Source organism: Micromys minutus (genome assembly GCF_963924665.1).
Source record: "Micromys minutus genome assembly, chromosome: 1".
NCBI lineage: Eukaryota > Metazoa > Chordata > Mammalia > Rodentia > Muridae > Micromys > Micromys minutus.
Window position 1 is genome coordinate 93,460,537 of NC_137969.1, and position 23,126 is coordinate 93,483,662.

General features: G+C 37.2%; 2 protein-coding genes across 2 annotated transcripts in view; one reads left to right on the forward strand and one right to left on the reverse strand.

Moving 5' to 3' along the window:
- Positions 1 to 223: 223 nt before the first annotated feature.
- LOC308434957 (cathepsin R-like) overlaps positions 224 to 23,126 on the forward strand; it is a gene marked incomplete at both ends in the record, with an annotated part of 59,874 nt that continues 36,971 nt past the window's right edge. The window contains 4 exon segments of the mRNA XM_080935414.1: positions 224 to 353; positions 630 to 748; positions 843 to 992; positions 3,000 to 3,167. Coding sequence (XP_080791540.1) covers positions 224 to 353; positions 630 to 748; positions 843 to 992; positions 3,000 to 3,167 — 567 coding nt within the window.
- On the reverse strand, positions 22,225 to 23,101 carry LOC308439001 (cofilin-2-like). The gene has a single exon (XM_080940571.1). It carries the CDS (start codon positions 23,049 to 23,051, stop codon positions 22,551 to 22,553), a length of 501 nt encoding a protein of 166 aa, XP_080796697.1. The 5' UTR covers positions 23,052 to 23,101; the 3' UTR covers positions 22,225 to 22,550.

Consider the following 23,126-nt stretch of genomic DNA (forward strand, 5'->3'; position numbering starts at 1 on the left):
CCCCCCATCTGAATTAGACCTAATAAGACTCAGTGGCTGATTGATTTCAAATGAATCCTCAGCCCTTTTCTACAACCTCTGTAAAGTTATCTGAAAGAATTGTTCAAAGAATTTTACTGACCACAGATGCCTTTATTTCTGAGGAAGAAGTAAGAAGACACTGTAAATTTTTATACATTCATGTCTTAACTTATCTTCCCTTTTTCTCTCCAGGTTTTGAGACATGAGTTCTACTTTCTTTTTGGCCATCCTGTGTTTAGGAGTGGGCTCAGGTGCCCTAGCACTTGATCCCAATTTGCATGCTGAATGGCAAGACTGGAAGACACAACATGGGAAATCATACACTGTGGTTAGTAAGGTGGAAATGGTCCAGAAAGACACACAAATGAATTAGCATTGCTCTTGACTTGTCAAGGTGCATTATCAGTTAAACACTCCACCCTCACTCGGAGATTATCTAATTACGGTCATTGTGAGTAAACGATGTCCAGGTTTTCCTTTCCTCAGTACACAGAGAATCGTTATGATGTCCTGACATCCTTCCCCTTCTCTATTCAGCTGCAGCTGCAATTCTACCTGCAGGAATTAATTCGAAATAAATATGAAGCCTTATCTTCATTTATAGGCAGAAGAAGCACAGAAGAGAGCAGTGTGGGAAGAAAACATGAAAATGATCCAACTGCACAACATGGAGAATAGCCTGGGAAAGAATAGCTTCACCTTGGAGATGAATGAATTTGGTGACATGGTGAGTCAGACATGCGATTCTTCATACTGTGTTCTTCTTGAGTGGTTTACATGAACTCTCTCGTTTTATACTTCTTTGTGGGTCTTTCTTGAAGACTGCTGAAGAATACCGAAAAATGATGACCAATATTCCAATCCGGAGTCACAGGAATGGGAAAATCATCAGGAAGCGTGCAGTTGGTGATGTTCTACCCAAATTTGTAGACTGGAGACAAAAAGGCTATGTGACTCGAGTACGGAATCAGGTATGGCAGTATCAGAAGTCCAAGTCCTTGGACTATGTTGAAGTAGAAAAGGAGTTGGGCATTCTGTGTGAACAACGAATGTGGAAAAAATGTGCAGTCTGTTTTTTAAAATTAATTTACCTCCCAAATGCTGCCCCTATCCCATTTCCCCATCACAGAGAATTTTTCTCTATTCCCTCATGACTATTTTGTCTCCCCTTATAAATGAGATTCAAGCATCCTCACTTGGGTCTTCTGTTTTGTTAACTTCTTAGGGTCTGTGGGGTGTATCATGGGTATTATGTATATTATGGCTAATATACACTGAGAAATGAGTATGTATCATGTCCTTTTGGGTATGAGTTACTACAATAAGAATGATATTTTTTAGTTTTCATCACTGGGCTACAAAACTCAGGGTGTCCTTGTTTTGAACAGGTGAATAGTATTCCTTGTGTAAATGAGCCATAATTTTGTATACATTCTTTGGCTGAGGGACATCTGGGATGGTTCCTGTTTCTGGCTATTACAAATAAGGCTGCTAGGAAAATAGTGGAGCCCATGTCCTTTGATATGGTGGGATATCTTTTGCATATATGTCCAGAAGCACTAGAGCTGGGTCTTTAGGTAGAAGTATTTCTAATTTTATGAGTAACTGCCAAATTGATTTTGAAAGTGGTTGTCCAAGTTTGCAATCCCACCAGCAATGTAGGAGTGTTCCCCTTGCTCCACATCCTCACCAGCGCAGGATGTCACTTGAGTTTTTTATCTTAGCCATTCTGACTGGTATAAGGTGTAATCTCAAGCTTGCTTTTATTTGCATTTTCATTATGACTATGGATGCTAAACATTTCTTTAAATGCTACTTGGCCATTGAGATTACTCTGTTGAGAATTCTGTTTAGCTCTGTACCCTATTTTTAAATTGGGTTAATTAGTTTGGCCTACATTCTTGAGTTCTTTATATATTTTGGATATAAGCCCTCTGTCAGATGTAGTATTAGTGAAGAGCTCTTTGCAATCTATTGGTATCTGTTTTGTCCTATTGACAATGTCCTTTGTTTCACAAAAGCTGTTCAATTTAATGAGATCCTCCCTATCAAACATTGATCTTAAAACCTGAGCCATTGATTTCCTGTTCAGGAAGTTGTTTCCTGTACCAATGCATTCAAGGATATTTCCACTTTCTCTCCTATTAGATATAGTGTGTGCCATTTTATTTAGAGGTCCTTGATTCACTTGGACGTCAATTTAGTGCAGGATGATAAATATTCATCTATTTTCATTCTTCTAGTTAGAGCAGCACTATTTGATGAAGATGCTCTGCCTCTTGCATTGTATATTTTGGTTTCTTTGTCACAAATCAAGTGTTCATAGATATGTCGGTTTATTTATGTATCTTTGATTCTTACTTTATTAGTTAATTTGTCTGTTTATATATCAATACCATGCAGTTTTTATCATTATTGCTCTGTAGTACAGCTTGAGGTCAAGGATGGTGATTCCTCCTGAAGTTCTTTTATTGTTCAGTACTGTTTGGGCTATCCTGAGGTTTTTTTTTTGTTATTTATATGAAGTTGAGAATTGCTCGCTCAAGGTCTGGAAAGAATTGTGTTGAAATTTTGATGCCAATTGCAGTGACTCTATACAGTGCTTTCAGTAGGATGGCCATTTTCATTTTCTGATATCATCTTAACTTTTTAAAATAATATTTTTCTTTGTGTATGATTTGTATAATTTCATAATATATATTGATCTTAGTAGTCACCACACACACTTTTTAACAAACATCCTCTTCTCCTTAACCTCTGTAAAATTTGTATTCATTTTTTATAATTAATAACACATAAAACCAATAGGTCCACACAAAACAAATTGGGGCCAGAAGTTATGTCCTTAGGAGAGTTATCATCCCTTCCTAGGTATCTAACAACTGGTAGTATATAATTTTCATAAGTTGTTGTATTGCCTTTGTTGTCAGTACAGTAAGTATTTGTTTGTGGATGACCATATTTTGTTTTCTGCTTAGAAATTCTGTAATTCTTGTTGGGCCTTTGCTGTGACTGGTGCCATAGAAGGACAGATGTTCAACAAAACTGGCAAACTAATCCCACTGAGTGTTCAGAACCTAGTGGACTGTACTAGAACTCATGGTAATGATGCCTGTCAATGGGGAGATCCATACATTGCCTATGAATATGTTGTGGGCAATGGAGGTCTGGAGGCTGAGGCAACCTATCCATATGAAGGAAAAGTAAGTTGACACACCATGTTGTCATGGCAACTCAGCTTGGAGTGTTGGGCAATTGTAGGGGTCATTTATCTACCGTCAGAACTCAGATTAGTTAGTATAATCTCTCTGTACACCATCAGTGCTGTCCTTAAATAATCATTTTTTTGCATAGCTTTCAAGTGTGATTATTTCCATGCAGCTCTCTTTGGTTCTGTGAATAGAGAGAATTTGCAAACTATTGTACATACAATACACATTTCTCATTAAAATTTCTTATCAGCTCCTGTCAGTATATAGCTGTCTTCTGAGATGCTTTGCCAGAGCCTTACAAATACAGAGGTGGATGCTCACAGCCAACCATTCAACTGAGAATGGGGTTCCAAGTGGAGGAGTTAGTGGAAGGACTAAAAAAGCTGAAGGGGTTTGCAACCCTAAAGGAAGAATAATATCAACCAACCAGACCCCCCAGAGCTCCTAGGGACTAAATCACCAACCAAAGAATACCCATGGCTCCAGCCATATATGTAGCAGAGGATGGCCTTTGGGGAAATCAATGGGAGGAGAGGCCCTTGGTCCTGTGGAGGCTCAATGCTCCCCAGAATGGGGAGATGGGAGGAAGTAGGTGGGTGGGTGGGTGCGCACCCTTATAAAAGCAGAATAAGGGAGGATGGGATAGGGGTTTTCTGGAGGTGAAACCAGGAAATAAGATAACATTTGAAATGCAAATAAAGAAAATATCCAATAAAATAAAAGAAAAATATTTTATGGGGCCCAGAGATATGGCTCAGAAATTAAAAACATTGTTTCTTTTTCCAGAAAACCCAGGTTCAAATCTCTGCACCCACATGGCAGCTCATAGATGTCAGTAATCCCATTTCCAGGCATCCAATACACATGCACAGACATATTGCAGCCAAAGCACAAACCAATGCTCATAAACTAAAAATAAATAAATTATTTAAAGAAAGTCCTAAAAGTACTTGTACATAGGAAGACCAATTTGTCATCACTGAAGGCATGAGAATTAATTTTCTGTTTCAAATCTCCTAGAATACTTTCACTTTCTGAGATCACTCATAATAGCCAAGAATGTAGTATCCTCTGCTACATTGAAAATTGCAGAGTTTTGTGGTTGTAACTTTTGCTTCACTGCTGGTTGTGGAAGTAATGGACTCTCATATTCCTTTTTTTCTTTTAAAGGAAGGGCCGTGCAGGTACAATCCAAAGAATTCTCAGGCTGAAATCAAAGGATTTGTGTCCCTCCAACAAGGCGAGAATAATCTAATGGAAGCTGTAGCAACTATTGGGCCCATCTCTGCTACAATTGATGCTTCCTCTAACATATTTGGCTTCTACAAAGGAGGTTAGCATATGTGGTGAAATTTTAAAAATCTTGTATTATCCCCATACTACTAAATACTTGTGGGTTCTCTTTTCTGTATAAAATGTGATATGAATGTGTGGGTTTCTGGATTACCCTTCAGTTCACTCAATTATCCTGAGGGCTGTTTTTCATCTGATCATCCCAATTCATGTTAATACATCATAATTCCTAAAATTTATTGGCTAGCTAAGGTTTCAACTCTCCTCCATTTGCTGGATGCTTTAAATAATTATAGGAAATTGTAGTGGGAAATGTTTAAAAAGCAACACCATCTTACACTAGTGCTGGCACGGTTGGGACACATGGCATCAGTGGCATGTTCCCATCTTGGCAGACCTCTGGCCCATAGCTCTTGAAATGTCTCTACCCAACTCACCAAGTTTCCTTGGTGGGTTACTGTCATGTCAGCCCCATGAAGCCATCTATCCCCTGTGGTTATATTCACAATTCCCAGTAACCCAGCAAAGTCAAAACTCTAGAAGCATGTAATTTATCAATCAGATTTATATCAGTAAATTCTCAATTCACAAAATGTCCACACAATAAACTCAGAGCAAATTTATATTGATGTAATCTGCCCACCTAGATAAGACAAACTGTCTTGTAATTAATTATCCATCCCTTATAAGATATTCATAGCCATCTGTGTCTATTTAAAGCTACATGAATCTGGATCATCCTTCTCTTTCTCCATCTTTCTCCTCCCCCCTTTTTATACTCTTTTTTTCTGCTCCTCTCTTCCCCCCTCTGACCTGGAAGTCCTATGTACATTTTGACCAGTGATTGGTCCCCTGAAATTTTTTATTCATTAGGTGAAAGTCCTTGCCACAAGGAATGATTATCTGAAATCAATCAAAATTCTACATAGTATCTTGAATTAAGTAACTTATATCCTGTGAGTTTAAGATGTTATAAAAGTATAGTAGCAAAAAACACAAGGTTACAAGGACTCATCTCATGTCCATATAAACAAGTGTTTATTAACAAATTTGATTTGATTTCTTCAGTTTCCTGTGAGACTCTATACATGTTAGTAATCCTGGTAATAATTTATCCAAATATCAAATCTAATGATAGTTACCTAATTTCAGGAACTTTAAAAAATGCTTACCTATGGTTTCTGGCAGTGGTCATTGTGTCTCACACATGCTTCCATTTTTATCTTTCAGGTATTTATCGTCAACGAAATTGTAGCAACACTACTGTGAATCATGCAGTTCTGGTGGTTGGCTATGGATTTGAGGGAAATGAAACAGACGGCAATAACTACTGGCTGATCAAGAACAGGTATGACCTGCCAAAAAATCTATACCTAAAACTACAGGCACTACTGAGATGGATCGATCACTGGTTAAGAATATTTACTACTCTTCCAGTGTATTCATGACAGATTGCCTGTTGCAGTCAGTAACTGGATACCTACTTTAGAAAACTCCTTGTTGAAAAAAAATGCTTCTATTTTCCTATTTACATGTGGAGTGGTGTATACATATATGAATATCTACACTTCTTCATGATTGTGAATGCACACACACACGTGTATGTGTGTGTGTGTGTGAGAGAGAGAGGGGGGGGGGAGCATGTGTACACATGTGAAAGTCTGATACTTTTTTATCCTTAAGCATTATCCAACTTCTATATTTAGACAGGGTCTCCTGCTAATATAGGTCACTGTCTAATTTTTCTAGGCTGGTTATCTAGGAATGCTCTGTGCCCATCACTTGTTTAATAGGAGCAGTGTAATGTCAATCTTGCTTCTAAATGGCTCATTAATTTGTTCTTGAGTCCTTAACCTCTGACCCTTTTTTTATCTTGAACAACTTCCCAAAATATTTTAGCATACCATTCTCATTCCTACACTGATTTCTTGGTGTCAGTATCATGTTTGTGCTAGTGCTTTTCTAATATTTGAGCCATGTTAGTTTTGAATTACCTATGGGTAGAAAAAAATGCCTTTTTAATGTTGTAGAATCTACAGTCTTCTTGATATCATCCTTAGTACTCAGAAGTAGAACCTCTTCCTTTCTCAACAGATTTGTGAAGTTGTCATTTTGTCAGGTGTTGTTATGAATTATTCATGCTGCTATACTTCTAGTAAGTGGAAATCATAATTTTTTTCAGCTGGGGTAGAAGATGGGGAGTTCGAGGCTACATGAAGCTTGCCAAAGACCAGAACAATCTCTGTGCCATTTCTCTATATGCCCATTATCCCATTGTATAATCAGTTTGATGTACACAGGGAAGAATTTGGCAGGAGATGCATTTCCACAGTAATGTTATTCACTTCAGTGTCCAGCCTTCCCTTGCTTTGTTAAATAAAGATTTGAGTCCTAGAAAAACCCTCTGTTGCCATCTGAATTCTTGGAGCTTTCATTTTTTGACATTATGAATCAGAACTGTTGTTCTCACTAATAAATATTCATGATTTTTTTGGGTGATTCTAACCACTGCTTTGATGAATAGATTTGCCACAGTTCAGTTAACAAGTGACAGAATAGTAAACAACCCTTTAACATGGATGTTACCAGTCTTTTTTTTTTTTTTTTTTTTTTTTTTTTGTCAGCGTTTGGCTTTTTTTTTTCCCCCAAAGGTTTGATAGTGTACATTAAGGTCTTACTAGTTACAATGAGCAGAAAGTACATGTAAAACAGGATGTAACCTGGAATTATTCAAAGTTTTCTTCGTGTGTAAGGATTGATCATAATGGTTTTTTCTTTTCTTTTTTTTTCTTTTCTTGAACTTCACACACTCCGTGAGTTGTTTCTGGAGTGTTCAGAGCTTTCTGGGGTTAGTATCCCGTTATCAGTGACTGCATATTATGTCTGTTCTTTTGTGACTGGGTTATCTCACTCAGGATGATATTCTCTAGATGCATCCATTTTCTGAAGAATTTCATTAAGTCATTGTTTCTGATAGCTGAGCAGTACTCCATTGTGTAAATGTACCACAATTTTTGTATCCATTCATCTACTGAAGGACATCTGGGTTATTTTCAGCTTCTGGCAATTATAAATAGGGCTGCTATGAACATTGTGGTGCATGTGTCTTTGTTGTATATTGGAGTGTCTCTGGGGTATATGCCCAGAAGTGGAAGAACTGGGTCTTCAGGTAGTACTATGTCCAATTTTCTGAGGAATCACCAGACTGATTTTCAGAGCGGTTGTACCAGTTTACAGCCCCACCAACAGGGCTGGAGAGATGGCTCAACTGCTAAAGACTAGGTTCACAACCAAAAATATTCATGATTTTTTGTGATAACTCAATTTTCACCATTAATGTTTGGGCAAATAAAATACTTTTAAAATGAAGTTCTCATACAGTTTCTTTTTCTGTAGGGACTTTTTGTGGTCAAACATAAAATTTATCTTAAATTCAGGAGTGAATATGTTGCTAGTGATCAGGAGAAAGGGTGGGTTACTCCTTAGTACTGCATGATATTCTACCATTGGTTGTCATTTTTTCAGGGTTCCATTTATCCACCTGTAACCCTGTTCTTAAAAACTACATGAAAATTTCTGGATTTGCCATTGTTAACTGACACAAATTCACCCAGTTTCAATTCTTGGCCAGCTGTGCAGTGAGATGGCTTCATGCTTGCCTCCACTGTGTAGTGCAGGGTTGGACTTCTCATTCTCTGTGATATCAAGCCTGTACTAGTTGACAATAAGCCCAGCAACCCTGCTACAGGAGGCCCTGATAAATTCAATATGTCTGAAATCACAAGATAAAAAGCTTAAAATAGCCTTTATAAGTATGATAGAGTTCCTTACTGAAAAAAGAAAGAAATCAATAAAAACAGAAGCAGTGAAAGAAATTATTTTGGGAGGAAAAGGCAATCTTAGCCCTTGAGAAAAAAATTTGCAAGATTTTTTACATTAGTAAATTCCGAGAAACCCTCACCGGCAGATCTGACTGCTGCTAGGTTAGGAGATTTGACCTCCCTGGGAAGTAGAGCCCTGAAGTACCAGAGTCACATGTGAATCAGGGAGTGAATAATTATTAAGAGATAAATAACAGTACTGGGATTACTTGGTGGATTTATACCAAATATCTGAATGAAATCAATGGGAATGCAGGTTATATTTTGATTAGTATTGTTGACAATAAATATTCATTTTGCTCATGTGTCAAGAGAAGACTGGAAATTAAAATGCCACTTTTTGTTTAATATGAATGGGCAGACTGTGGATGTCGGTTCTAGAGAGCTCATGAGGTTTTAGGTGCAAGGATAGACACTCCTCTTTCCTTCCCTTTGTTATTTAGTGTTCTTTCTATTGACTTACTCTTGTTTCTAGGTTGGAATATATTATAAAACCAGTATCAATGAGATGTAAACAATTTTATCAAAGAATTATCTGTTCATTTAATTGCATTCAGGCTTCCACTTTCTCACTTATATTTGATTGTTAGATGCTTTTGAATTTGTGTCAGGTTTATAGGGACCTTTTACAAAGAAAGGGCCTGTGTCCATCACAAGAAGAATCATTCTTGAGAGTCAAAGCTTTTTCTGTTTGTGTTTTTAGAAGCAATTATCAATCTAATTGGACATGGTGATTAGAAGCAAAATCCCCATTGTGGTGAAAAGCATAGTCTGAGATGTGCATCAATGTGGGCACAAGAACTGTGAAATGTGTTTAGATTTGTCTGACATTGGGATGACACTCATGCATTGAAATTAATACACCAACCAAATAGTATTAAAATTGAAAAAGAAAAGCATACCATAAGTTAAAGCCTCTGAATATCTTACACATTATGGCTATGTACTTTCAGAAACAATTATTTGTTTTGTAACAGCTACACATTATGTTTCTTCATCAGTTTTAGACAGAAGATGGTTCTGTATAGAGTGTGTTATTAAACATGATATTTACTTATTAAGTTTTACATATTCTGATGGTGATTTGGACTGGGGGCTGCAGAGTTCTATTAGCTTCAACATCTCAGCATCTCTAGCTGAGTCTGTTTACAATGTACCTTTGTCCTGAGGTCACCATAGTCCTAGAAGCAATTTTGTTGGTTTTATCTATATCTCAAAACAGGCTAATGAATACAGTTTTAAAATATTGAAAGACTGAGTTCTCTTAATTGCATTAAACATTTTTTTTCTAAAAATGCCAATAATAGATTTATTGTAGAAAGAGTAGGAAATGAAATTTCAAAAATATTTCTAAATTTATGGTCACCTCACAGAGTTCTAGAAAACTAATATTTTTTTTTACAAACACCCATTAACTCCTCAATTATAATAAAAATACAAAGATAACAAACATAACATTCTTTATGTCTGTTAAACATTAAAATAAAACCTAGTCTGATAGGAATAAAAATTCAGGCTTGAAGAAAATTGATTGAGTGTTATTATGGCATAATCCTTGACCCAAATAGCTCCATTCATGAAGTTTAGTTACAGAATATTTTAACTCCTTATTTGGAAAATAAGGAATGAAGTGGAGATGGTTAAAGGTGACAGCAAGAACTTAAGAATACGTTGAAGCATAAAGTCAGACAAAAAAGTTTAAAATGTAATTGATTGGTGATTAATTGATTTGATTAATTGATTGATTGATTAATTGACTTGGTTGATTGGTTGTTTGATTAATTTTGCCAGACCTATTCAGAAGACATTTTTATTTATTTTGTAGAAATTTAGACTACAGCGGAAGTATAGAAAACCTCTGTGCTCTCTTCTCAAGTAATTGTTCATATGACCTACACTTCTGTGTAGACACCAAGAAGAAATAAAGATGTTTATTTTGGAAAATTAAAAAACACAGGCATTATAAAATAATTTCTCAAACCAGCCAAGAATTGTGATAGATTACTGTTAATTCAAGAATATATGTGTAAAATATACACACACAGTGAAATTCTTTGGTTATAAAATAGTTTTGATAAATGCCACAAAGTAGATGCTCTTACATTATTTAGTCATGAAGAATCAAGATATTGAATAAAGCATTTCATTGTTTATATATTATATGTGTGGCATTTTATTTTATTGGATGTTCGGGAGTTAATAGTTTTCATTTGAAGGCATTTGTTTTATTTTTGCCATATTTTCTGAATTATTCCTCTACTTATGACATATGTTTGCACAGAAATCCCAGATTCCCTATGCTTTTTGTAATTCTTCCTTGTTCCCATAATTTGTATGTTTTATTATGAACTTGTATGTTCAAAAATATGCTTAGAGAAAATTAGTTCTCAAGTATTATTATTAGTGGAAATTAAGATAGCTATACTTTTATTGAGAGATGCAGATACATATGTACTGTCATGAGGTTGAACCACAAGGAGGTATTCCTCATTTGTGAGAAACAGGCATTCATACAAATCAAATAACTAATAGAAATTATTTCTTTTAAAAATATTTATTTATTTATTTATTAAATATATGTAAATACTCTACTGCTGTCTTCAGAGACATCAGAAGAGGGTGTAGGATCCCATTATAGTTGGTTGTAAGCCATATGTGGTTGCTGGAAATTGAATTCAGGAACTGTGAAAGAACAGTCAGTGTTCTTATCCACTGAGCCATCTCACCAGCCCCCTAAAAATTATTCCTAATATATTACTTTTTCCAGAAGGGACTTATAGATGAACAACCACCAAACTACTCTGTCTTAATATAAGTAATTTACACACATCCCTCTTGTCATTTTACAACTTCATAACAATTGTTCCCAAACTCAATAGTCTTGAACAAACTCCAATGTCTGGATATAATTCCCCATAGATATGATTTAGTAGATATAGGATACTCTTCAGGAATGTGTTTTCATAGCATTCCAAATAATGATATTGCTACCTGACTATGACCTCATAGGACAGAGTCACTGAGTGGATGACAGCTGCCTTATATGATTAATCTTACACATGGAGGTGTTCACAGTAGTAGAGGTTGTATATGGAGGAGGCTGCCATCTAAAGTTCTTATGTGAGAAAATAGTTTGAATATACATTATATCTGCCACCATTAGAAAGGAACCTGAGCCACAGATCTCTCATCCTCATCCCAGATCTTCATGATTTGCTTGTCAAACTCTAGGAACTCACATCTACAAGAGAGGATATGATTTCCCGTGCTATCAGGGATAAGATCCAAATCTCTAAAACAATGTGATGTCCATTTTGTAAAGGTACCCACTTTCCTAGTTGAACATTAGAAATATATCGAAATAAGATACTCTATAAGAAAAAAATATTCTGAGAACACCCCTGATTCATAGCCATGATGACTTCATTGAGAAGCATGAAAATACACACAGACATGTCTACACTGAAGCTGAGGTCTTACTGTTGCATAACCCCATGTCAGGGGAATATTGGTGCTCCACAGATTCATCATATTATAGAGTAACAGAAACATCTGGGGTAAAGGGATTTGGAATATTCATATGTACAGTACCTTTCTGTGGACAAGTTGAGCAGATTTCACTTGTCCAGGGTTTGGCAGGATCCTAATCAGATATGAATAGTGCTCAGATAAAAAATGATTATAGTTTGTGTTCCCCTGATTTGTCAGACCTACCATTAGAAAAGAGATGATACAAGGATTTGGACAGAGTTAACAGACACTTGGAACTCTGAATTGATTATGGCTAAGTATTACTGTTCAGATATTAGTTATTTTGAAAATTATCTACTTCAATCACTTATGAACATATGGTATATTGTTTTATCTGGTTTAAACATCCTTCAATGTGGGCAGAGAAGGGAATATATGGAGAGACATCTTATACCAAAAACTTTTGCAAAGACATTTGAAAATGTATTACTGTAGAAATATCTGAAAAATATTCATAAAAATTTAAATGGGGTAAATATATATTGAGGGACAGAATACTGCATACATACACGCACGTGTGCGCGCAAGCACACACAGACACACAGACACACACACACACACACACACACACACACACACACACACACACACTCAAATAAACCCCTAGTGCTAATAATGACTCACTTGTATTTGAGTATTTTTCAGGGTACAGCTTTTTTCATAAACACAGCACATCTTCTGGTGTATAATATGGGGACATTTGGTTTTCCACTGGAAACATCCTTGCTATGGCAACAGTGCTCATAGCGTTAGAAGGTGCTGTGCATGCTTACTGAGGAGAATGTTGGAAAAATGTGAGAGATACAGGGATAACTTCCCTAAAAGAGGCAACCAATGGAGGAATGGTGTAACACCTATTAGGGCAGTACCCAACTACGCTTTATTGATGAAATGATCCTGTGAGATGGGTCCTATACATGATATTGTTAATAAGAAATGTTTAGACAGATAGTTCACAAGCCCAGGAGAAAACTTACTGCTATCATCCTGCTAGAAGAGCATAACAATAAAAGACTCCTGAGGGCCTATTGCTATACCATGGACTGGTTTGTGGCTCAGTCCTTCCTGGAGAAGCTTCTTGATATGGAGAAACTAACTGCTGGTAATTAACACAGAGACCTACAATTGGACAACATAAAGAGACTGGAATATTCTGAAATGTTTAGTGTTGAATGGGAAGTCTTTTCCACATGACTTCCTTCTACACTCAGGGATTTATGTGGACTAGGGTATAGGAAGATTGTCAGAACTAGAGATGACAAATGATTTTGAGAAAAGACCATTTTTCACCACAATTGGTTATGTACACTTAGAAGCTCTTAGACAGTGATCAAATGTTTAAATCCAACAAATACACAAGCAAAACAGATTTCTTTAAAGATGTTACACTGGGAATTTCACATTAGTTCCAGGGCAGGCCTCATTCTCCTGAGTAACTGTGAACACCAATGCACATTGTATTTTGTAGTGGCTATTTTCTCATTTTAGAGAAAAGAATCACATGAGGCTGTTAGAGTAAAGGGCATTTGGGAGACATTAAATCTGGCAAAATGATAAAAAAAATATAGACCAAAATACAACCTGCCAAATAATTAATGGAATGGTTCCTAATAATATTCTGTTATACTCTGTTATATTGTTGTATTCTTTATCACTGTTATACAATATAGATTAACACATCATCACCAGGGATGTTTCATCCAGCAATTGACTGATACAGATGCAGAAATTCTCTGCCAAACATGAGGAGAAGCAGAGGAAATTCTGCAGAAGTTTTTTTGTGGAACTTGTAGAAACCAGAAGGTCAATGACACCAAAAGGAAACCCACAAAATCAAGTAAGCAGGGTTTATTAGACTGAATCAGGGAGCCTGTGTGGGTTTGACCTAGGATATCTGGATATATGTTATGGTTGTGTAGGTTGGGGTTATTGTCAGACTCCTACCAGTGAGCATGGAGGTGTCTCTGAAACTTTACCCTGCTTTTGAGACCCGTTTTCCTCCCACTGGCCTGCCTCTTTCAGCTTGAATATGAGGGTATGTGCCTGGTCCTATTGTGTGTTATTCCATGTTCATTTGATATAACTGGGTAGCCTGTTTTTCTTTTTTTCTCTCAAAAGAAACTCAGTATGGAAGAAAGGTAGCAGTAGGAACTAGGAGGGGTAGAGGGAGGGAAAACTGAGAGAAAAATAAAGAAAGAAGAAAGAAAAGGAGAGACAGAGAAACAGAAATATGCAGGGAGGGAATGTAGGATAAAGGAAGAAAGGGATGGATGCAAGGAAGAATGGAGAAAAGGAAGGAAACAGAATGAATTAAAAATAAATAGGAATGTAGCATCACTGTCTCCTGAAATGCTCCATCCAGGATCAGAGGAAGGCAGATGCTGTAACCCACAGACAAACATCAGAGAGTGCCCAGGGAATCCTATGCAAGAGTGTGGAATACACATGAACAAGTCAGAGGGGTCAATTCCCTAACCTACGACAAGGGGGCTTCACAGAGCCTGGGCCACCAGCCAGAAAGCATGCAGGAGCTGGACCTAGAACCTCTACACATCTGTAACAAAATTGCAGCTTGGTCTCCATGTGGGGTCCTTAAAAAGTGAAGCTGGTGCTGTCTCATTCTCTGTTTCTGACCATTGGATCTTCCTTTCCCTACCCAGACTGCCTGGTTGGGCCTCAGTGATATTAAATGTGCCTAGCTCTCCTGGGACTAGATGTGCCAGGTAGGGTGGTAATCAGACAGATCTCTGTAGATTTATGCTAAGTTGATACATGATTGGATATTGGAGAGGTAAGTGGAGCAAAGGCTAGAAAAAGAAAAGAGGAGGAGACTTCAGAGAAATCAAGATGGAGCTGGAGAGAGCAGACCTAGATCCTTGGTGATAGGTAGGTATAAATACTTTAAGGGATTCTATAGGTTTTTTTTTATCTCATATAGAAGGGCAGTTTGTACAAAAATTGTGGTACATTTACACAATGGAATACTACTCAGCCACCAGAAACAATGACTTGACCAAATTCTTAAGAAAATGGCTGCATCTAGAGAATATCATTCTGAGTGAGATAACCCAGTCACAAAAGAACAGACATAATATGCACTGATAATGGGATGCTAACCCCAGAGGCTTGGAGTGCCCCAGAAACAACTCACAGACTGTATGAAGTCCAAGAAATAAAGAAAACAAAACAAAACGAAACAAAAAAATCTTTATACAACAAGAAAACTTTGACTATTTCCATGTTACATTTTGTTTTACATGTACTTTATGCTCATTGTAACTATTAAGTTTTCAATGCATACTATCGAACCTTTAAAAAAATCAAGTACTGACTAAAAAGTATATTCATACAGTTTTATATAAAAATTATTTTAAAATCTGAAAAAAAGTACTGATAAAAATGTATTATATAATTTTATGCAAAAAATGCTTAAAATCTGTACATTTATCTTTGTTTTGTAAAATAAAGTTGTTAAAAAAAACAAAAAAAATGTTTGTAACATTTATATGATTATTTTATTATTACTTCTAAACTTGGGTAAAATACCAGAAACTGAGGGTGTGGGTATTTAGTTGTATGCTTTCTTTTCTTTATATCATTGGTTTTTATAATTGTACCTTCTCTGTTTGAAATTCTTTTTTTCCATTTTTTGTATTGAACAACTTTATTTTTAAAAAATAAAGATAAATGTACAGATTTTAAAATAAAAAAAATGGAAGGGCAGTTTGTATCTTTGTCTATTGGATATAATTATATTGCGTAGAGGCTTTGTGGATTGAGAATTAACACCTAAGAATGTAATTTCAAGAAGATCAAGTAAAATATATCTCAATACTAAAATGTTTTCTGTTGAATTTTAAATATATTACAGAATGTACAACTGTGGTGACGCTTGTCATCAGAACGCTCAACTGGCCTTATTCCAGACATCAGAGACAACAACTGTCAATGTGGGTTTCCTTCTGGAGGCCTGTCCAGTTTCCTCATTCCCCTCCCCATTTCTAAATTCTCAATGTCCATATATTCACCTTGAAGAATCTACCAAGAGTTGTTGCCCATTACCTAAAATTGGGGGTTGAAAGTTGTCATTGTAAGTTTGTTTTTATGAAGAATTTAGAAATGGTCATAACCTTACAGGGAGGAATTAGCCAGATTAAATTATATAGCCGTAATCTTCTTTTGGTAACAAAACTAAAGTCATATTTTTACTGGTAGGATTCCTTCTAATTGATAAATAGTTAAATTATAATATTTATAGTGCTATAAAATGTATTTGATATAGATTTAAGGTTTATACATTGTTTTTAGTTGATTAAACAATACTAGTTAAGGGCTAGATAACAAACTCATTCTTCTGAGTCAATAAAATCATGGTTTTGAAATATGTCAATTAAAAATGGCCAAAAATATTCAAGGCTTGACAGTTGAGAAATGCTTTTTGTAGTTGGATGTTTTTCAAAACCATCAGAAACCCATAAATTATGACATTTAATGTTATTTAACTTTTGTTGGGGCATATCTGCTCTTTATGGTGACTCTGGTAGATTTAATGAAGAAATTCAGCATCTCTACCTCCAGGTGAGGTATACTTTGTGGCTAGGCAGCCACTGGGCAGAAACTGCTAATTTTGTCTACAGACTAATACCGTCCAGAAAGGGACACTTTATACAAAATAGTCAACTGATAATCTTTGCCAAAGTAATCTCAGCCAAAATGATCAACTCTTCAAGGTTTCTACATTTCAAAGTCTGTCAGTGATCCTGGGCTGAACGCTGAAGACTCATTCTCACATGTCACGAACTGGAGACTGCTAGTGGAGATTTGTCTCTAAAACCTCTCTCAGCTCTGGAAACTCTGTTAGGCTTCCTATGTTTTTAGATATTTGTCCACTCTCAGATTTCTGACAAAGTTGAAGACTATTTTAGTTTTATAGCCTACCCAAGATAATTAACTTTGAGAAAACATAGTCATTTAGAATATTTTCTATTGGTGATATTTGTACACAGCTTACATTTAAAGGTAAAGTTTTTTTTTTTTGTTTTTGTTTTTTAAGTAAACAAAAAGGGTGACTTGTAAATTTATGTTATGTCAATACATGATTGGACATGGGAGAAGTAGGGAGGGAAAAGCCTAGGAAAATGGAAGAAGAGGAGATTTCAGAGAAATCAAAATGGAGCAGGAGAAAGCAGACCTAGATCCTGGTGGCCTTCTTGGTGATAGGTAGATATGACTATTTTTAAGGGATTCTATATGTTTGTGATGGGTAGTGTAGGAAAGAAAACACCGGAGCAGCTGTATCAATCCCTGAACAGAACCAGTAGGGTATGCACAGTGAACCACCTAGGTAAGGAATCCCCAGTTGTTAACAGCTTATGAGCCAAGTGACAGAATCCATGTTTTTAGCTCCATACTTGATCGGTGTCTGTGGAGTGAGATGGCAGGGACCGACAAAGCGATAAGCCACCCTTTTAAATATATACAGCTACAGATCAACCTTTGTCTAAGGGGAAGAGAAGGGGTCAGTGGGGGCAGGGAAAAGAGAAGGGAGGGGCGCAGTCATAGGAAGGTAAAGTGAATAAATAAAGTCTCTTTCTCCTCAGAGAAGGGGAGGCAGTAATGGCAGGAGAGATTTGTGAGGATGGAACTGGGGGAGTAAGGAGAGCTGTGATCCTGATATAGAGTGAATAAATAAACAAAGCAAAGTAAATAGAATGTCTGAATAGTAAAAGGAGCTAAACAGAGCCTTCAGCATTGTGCAATAACAATACAGTAAAATCTGATGCCACTGCATGGTTTTGTAAATTGGCTAAAATAATCTTTTATGAAAATCATATTTTTTTCTATTTCTACTATATTTAGTAATGTATCTATTCATTTTGGCTTTTACGCACATTAGGAGAAGTAGCTTAAAGGGTCCATAAGTATCATATATTACTTCTCTGAGCCAAGGAAGTCAGAAAATGCAAAAATAAATTAACAAATCAAGTACTGTATCTTTGTCCTATATGATATGATACAATCAGAGAAAACTTCAAAAAATGTGATAGCAATTATTTTAGATACTTTACCTCTTAATGGTTCCTCATCTCAATACTGGTGAAAACACACTATCTTCCATCGGGATTTGTATTATGAAGAAGAATCAACCAAAAGCATGAGCTAAATATTTCTGCCCCCCCAAAAGAAGGCGATTGCATGCCAAGGTAAGAGGAAAGAATATACATGATTAGTATTTAGTGCTCAGAGCTACTTCGAAGGATAATTCCTTTTAAATATGTCCTGGTTCTGGTTGCAACACAATGTTGTATCTCTAAGATCCTCAGCATATGTCCTGAAAACTGTAAATATAGAAACTTCCAGTTGATGCCACAGTTGGCACAATGAAGTATTCTAGGTATCTGCCACCTCCAGATGACAGCTCAGTTTAATTTCCAAGTGAAAAGCAGAGAATTTCAAGAGATGCCTAATAGCAGGCCATTCACTTTTTGTTTAGGGTTCAGCCTTAAACATCACTTTCTTCTTTGAGTCACGGTCTTGCTAAAAATTCTAATGAAGCCAGCTGTGTTTCACCCTGAAACCGGAAAGGAGAATATCCTCAGGGTCTGTGTTCTCACAGGACCCAACTCTAGTAATGGACTGAACACAAAATAGAATGTACTGACTAAGCCCAAAGAGCTACGGTAACCAACCCACCCCAGTTCTAAAATGTAGGGCAAAATACAGTTCGGGTTTGCTAGGAAACACAATCAGCAAGGAAAATACCAGGTGTAACATGTTGCAAAGTCTACAGGATAGGATGTCTAATTTTCCCTGACAAGGTTAACAAAATAATGTTTCAAAGTCCACAGAGGAAGTTCTCACCCACTGTTGAGATACAGTTTTAGATTATATCTCAGAAAGAGCCTGTGGTGGGAGTGCCTGGAGGCTTAACCCAGCCACCAACACAGCCAATCAAAAAGAGGCCAGAGTTGAAGGGTTGGGTCAACTGTTTAGACATTTGGGATTTAAAGACCGAGAGAGGTGTCTCTGGGATCGTCCAAAGACTTCAGTAACGTTTGAAGAGTTGGGTCTGTGGAGCGGATTGAGGCAGCAGAAGTCACCACAGGTGAGACCATGCCCCTGCCAAGGCTGAATCTGAAGTGGCCATGAAGGGGAGACTTGAAAGACCCTACTGGGAATAAGGCAGATCCTCAAGAAAGAAAATATACTGTAAGCCTTGGCAGCCATGCTTGTGGAGGTAGAGGGGAGGGAGTGGAGATGGAAAAGAAGAATTCAATCTTTTAATCCTCTGCCTCCAAGTTGGTATAAGATTCCATTAAGTGCTAAACTGGGTGTGCCTACAGGGAGTGACAGTAGGTGTAATGTACACCAGTAACTATCATTGTCACTCCCTGAAAATTGGATTTTTCTCTTGCACAAAACACCTGGATACATTTATTTATAGTTGACATGTGTAGATGTAGTACTAGAATAGTTGCAATCGGCATGACCCTATTTAGGTTAGACAGGCTGTGGTGATTTAGTGACCCAGAAAGTTCTGAGTATGACTTACCAGGAGAGGTTTTCTATTGTACATAACCTTTACTCTTGGATCTGGTGTCCTGTGACTTTTCTTCTCCTTTCCTTTTCTTCATTCCTTTCCTTCCTTCCTTCCTTCTTTCCTTCCTTTTTCTCTGTCTTCTTTCTTTCTTTCTTTCTTTCTTTCTTTCTTTCTTTCTTTCTTTCTTTCTTTCTTTTCCCTCTGAGACAAAGATCCTTTGTGTAGCCCTGGCTGTGCTGGAAATAATTCTGTAGATCAAGCTGGCCTCAAACCCAGAGATCTGCCTACCTGAAGTTCTGGGATTAAATGTGTTTCACACCGTTATTTGGCTTCTATATAACACTGTAATCATTGAGATAGTTCATGAGGAGTTTGGATGCATAATTCCAAGTATAGGACAGAAGAAATAGTTTTTGTGATTCTTCCCATATACTAATAAGAGACGTCATGCAAGTTTTCATTTAAGCAACAAGAGTTCAAGACAAGCTCAATATGTGCTCTAGATGAGGAAGAGATATGATATGTGCCCAAAACGTTGGTATTACTATAAAAGTAGGACCCAATATCACCTGATAGATGTTGTGCTGGATAGAGTTCATGGCTTATCATTATTATTGGTTTTCTTTCTTTCCTTTATTTATTTTATTTTTAGCTTCTGAACCTCACTGTGTAGGTAGATCTTTCCGAAATAATAAGATACCATATACCTGACACCTCCATTGCTAGAGTTTTGGTCTTGGGCTCTTTGGTTTTCATTGAATCTCATGACCAGCACTGAATGACTTAGTTCAAACATATCCTTAACCTTTTCCATAATCTTGGAAATGCATTTGGAGGAATTTTATCAACAATAAATGGTTTCATTGTGCAGAAAGGGGAGGAAAAAGACATTTTTAAAGCATTTGTGTAGGCATATTGCAATTTCTCTCCCCTCTCTAGGTACTAGATATGGCTCCTGTTTTCTTCATAGCCAGCCTGTGTGTGGCAGTGGCCTCAGGTGTTCCAGTACTTGATCCCAGCTTGGATGCTGAATGGCAAGAGTGGAAGATGAAATATAACAAATCATATAGCCTGGTTGGTACTCTGTTTCTGTAAGGAAGCTGTCCAATTGCTGTTGCAAGTGACAAAGCATATTAGAGGTCACAAAGAGTACACATGAAGGGACCATGGTTCTAGCCACATATGTTGAAGAGGGTGGCCTTATTGGGCATAAATAGGAGGAAAGGTCCTTGATTCTGTGAAGGATCATTGCCCCAATGTAGGGAAATGCCAGGGCAGGGAGACAAGAGGGGTGGGTGGGTGAACACCCTCATAGTGGCAGGTGGGGGGTGAGATAGAGGAATTCTGAAGGAGAAAATGGATCATGTTTGAAATGTAAATAAAAATGTCAAATTAAAAAAGGTTTATCTATCTCACATTCACTGAGGGGACAGGATGGCTACATTCCCTTTGGTAAATGTCTGGATATAGTTTTCTGCATCTCCCTCCACGGCTTCTATTCACCTGTACCTGCATTTCCTCAATGTCAGACTGGGAAGGAGTTTAATCAGAAATCAACAATATTCATTCCATTCGATTCCAGGGGGAAGGAGAACTGAGGAGATGGGTGTGGGAAGAAAACTGGAAAATGATCCAACTGCACAATGGCGAGGACGGCCTGGGGAAAAATGGCTTTACCATGGAAATGAATGAGTTTGGTGACACGGTGAATGTGCATGGGTTGCTCCACACTGTGTTCTCTTCAGTATTTCATACGGCATTTTTTTTTTTTTTTTTTTTTTTTAGCTTATAACCACTTATGTACTTTTCCTCACAGACGGCTGAAGATTTCAGGAAAATGATGATCGAATTCCCAGTCCAGACTCACAGAGAGGGGAAAAAAGTCATAAAACGCGCAGCTGGTAGTATTTTCCCCAAATTTGTTGATTGGCGTGAGAAAGGCTACGTGACTCCTGTGCGGAGACAGGTATGGCAGTGTCCCATGGTGTTTTGTGTGTACATTAGGTATGGAGTGATATGCAGTTCATTTCTTTAATTAAGTATTTTTTGGATATTTTCTGTATTTACCTTTCAGATATTATCCCTTTTACCCCCACTCTTATACCCCCTCCATTTGCTTTCATGAAGTTGCTTCCTCCAAACCACCCTCTCCACCTCAGTGCCTTAGCATTCCTCTACACTGGGAATAGATTTCCTTCTTTGAATGATTCATATTTTTTTTTTTGTAATCTGCCACAATTTTTATTGCAACGTGGCCACTTTTGTGAGGGCAAGGAGTTTGATCTCAAAAACAATGTTCCATTTAAGGCTCTTTTATACAGAAATTGCCATCATGACTGATATTCAAAATATCTGTAGTGTTTCAAGACCCACATGGTAAACATAAAACTCCTGTAATTACACAGTAGTGCACACTCATTGGGAAACCAAAGACATCAACACAGCAGATTTCTCTGAAGGAAATAGCAGGTAAGAAGAATGGACACTGAGATAGTAGGATAAATTGTCAACAGGTAATGAAACTTAATTGTCATTCTTTATAACGGATGAAACGCATTGCAAAATAAAAGTGCTTTTAATGAATAGTGTTAAATCTGTGATGCCATGTCACAGAAATAGGCTTGTCAAGGCAGGTGAGGTGTATGGATGCTCCAGTGCTTCAGAGAACTGTAATCAAGTGCAACTATAAATAATACTGAAACAAGTTACGTTTCCCATATGACCAGTGGATAATACTTTCAAGGCATTCAGTTAGCTTACTCTTGGTAGTACCCTAAGCTATTCACGTTGACAACCACATCCATTGTAGTGCTCACTGCAAGGAAGGCATGTAACCAGTTGTTTTGGCTAAAATAAGACTGGAAGGCATTCCTTGGAAGCTACAGAAAAGTAACTGTATGGAACAGTCTAATGGCAATTACTGACAGGCTTCTTATATTCATTCATTCATTGTGTTGGATGGGGCCAGTGGAAAGGGAATAAACAAAAAACAAAACCTAATACAATTCCAGTGGACTGAGCTGGAGAAATAAATGTAAGCCCCTTACGATCAAATGGCACTTGGCTATTATTTTATAGTGGCTTTCCTTCAAGGGAAACTACAACACTGCCTCCCAGTTTCTCTCCCAATGTAGAGCAGTCCTTAATATCGTCCAAGCCATTTACTTGCCACTCATGTTTAATACCTGTAAATTTCTTTTTAATGGCATCTTTAGAGCTAGCATAAATCATCTTGCTTTTTAACGGTGCACTTTCAGGAGCCCAGAATATAAATACTAGGTCTTCTTTCTTAGACTCTTTTGTTTCGTATGTGGCATCGTACAAAGCATATCGGCAATCATTCAGAGGTAGCAACTTCACAAAAGATGTGTAGGGGTCCTCTACAGTATCACCAATGTCACCCACCAAGATCTGCTTTGCTTCCTCTACAATTATTTGTCTTTTGTCATCGCTTAAACAGAAGAGAACTGCTTTCTTTCTTTTTTTGATCTCCTCCTGTGTAGAAGATTTTCTTACTTTCAAATCATTAAAAACTTTGATGACTTCATCATTCACTGTAACTCCAGATGCCATAGTGCCCGTCGCTGAGGTTGCTGCAGCGGCGGCGGCTCGGGCTCCGGCTCCGTGGCACTGGGACGAGGAGGGGCC

Excerpts from the sequence above, each read along its gene's own strand:
- LOC308439001 (XM_080940571.1), bottom strand. The coding sequence starts at position 23,051 with ATGGCATCTGGAGTTACAGTGAATGATGAAGTCATCAAAGTTTTTAAT.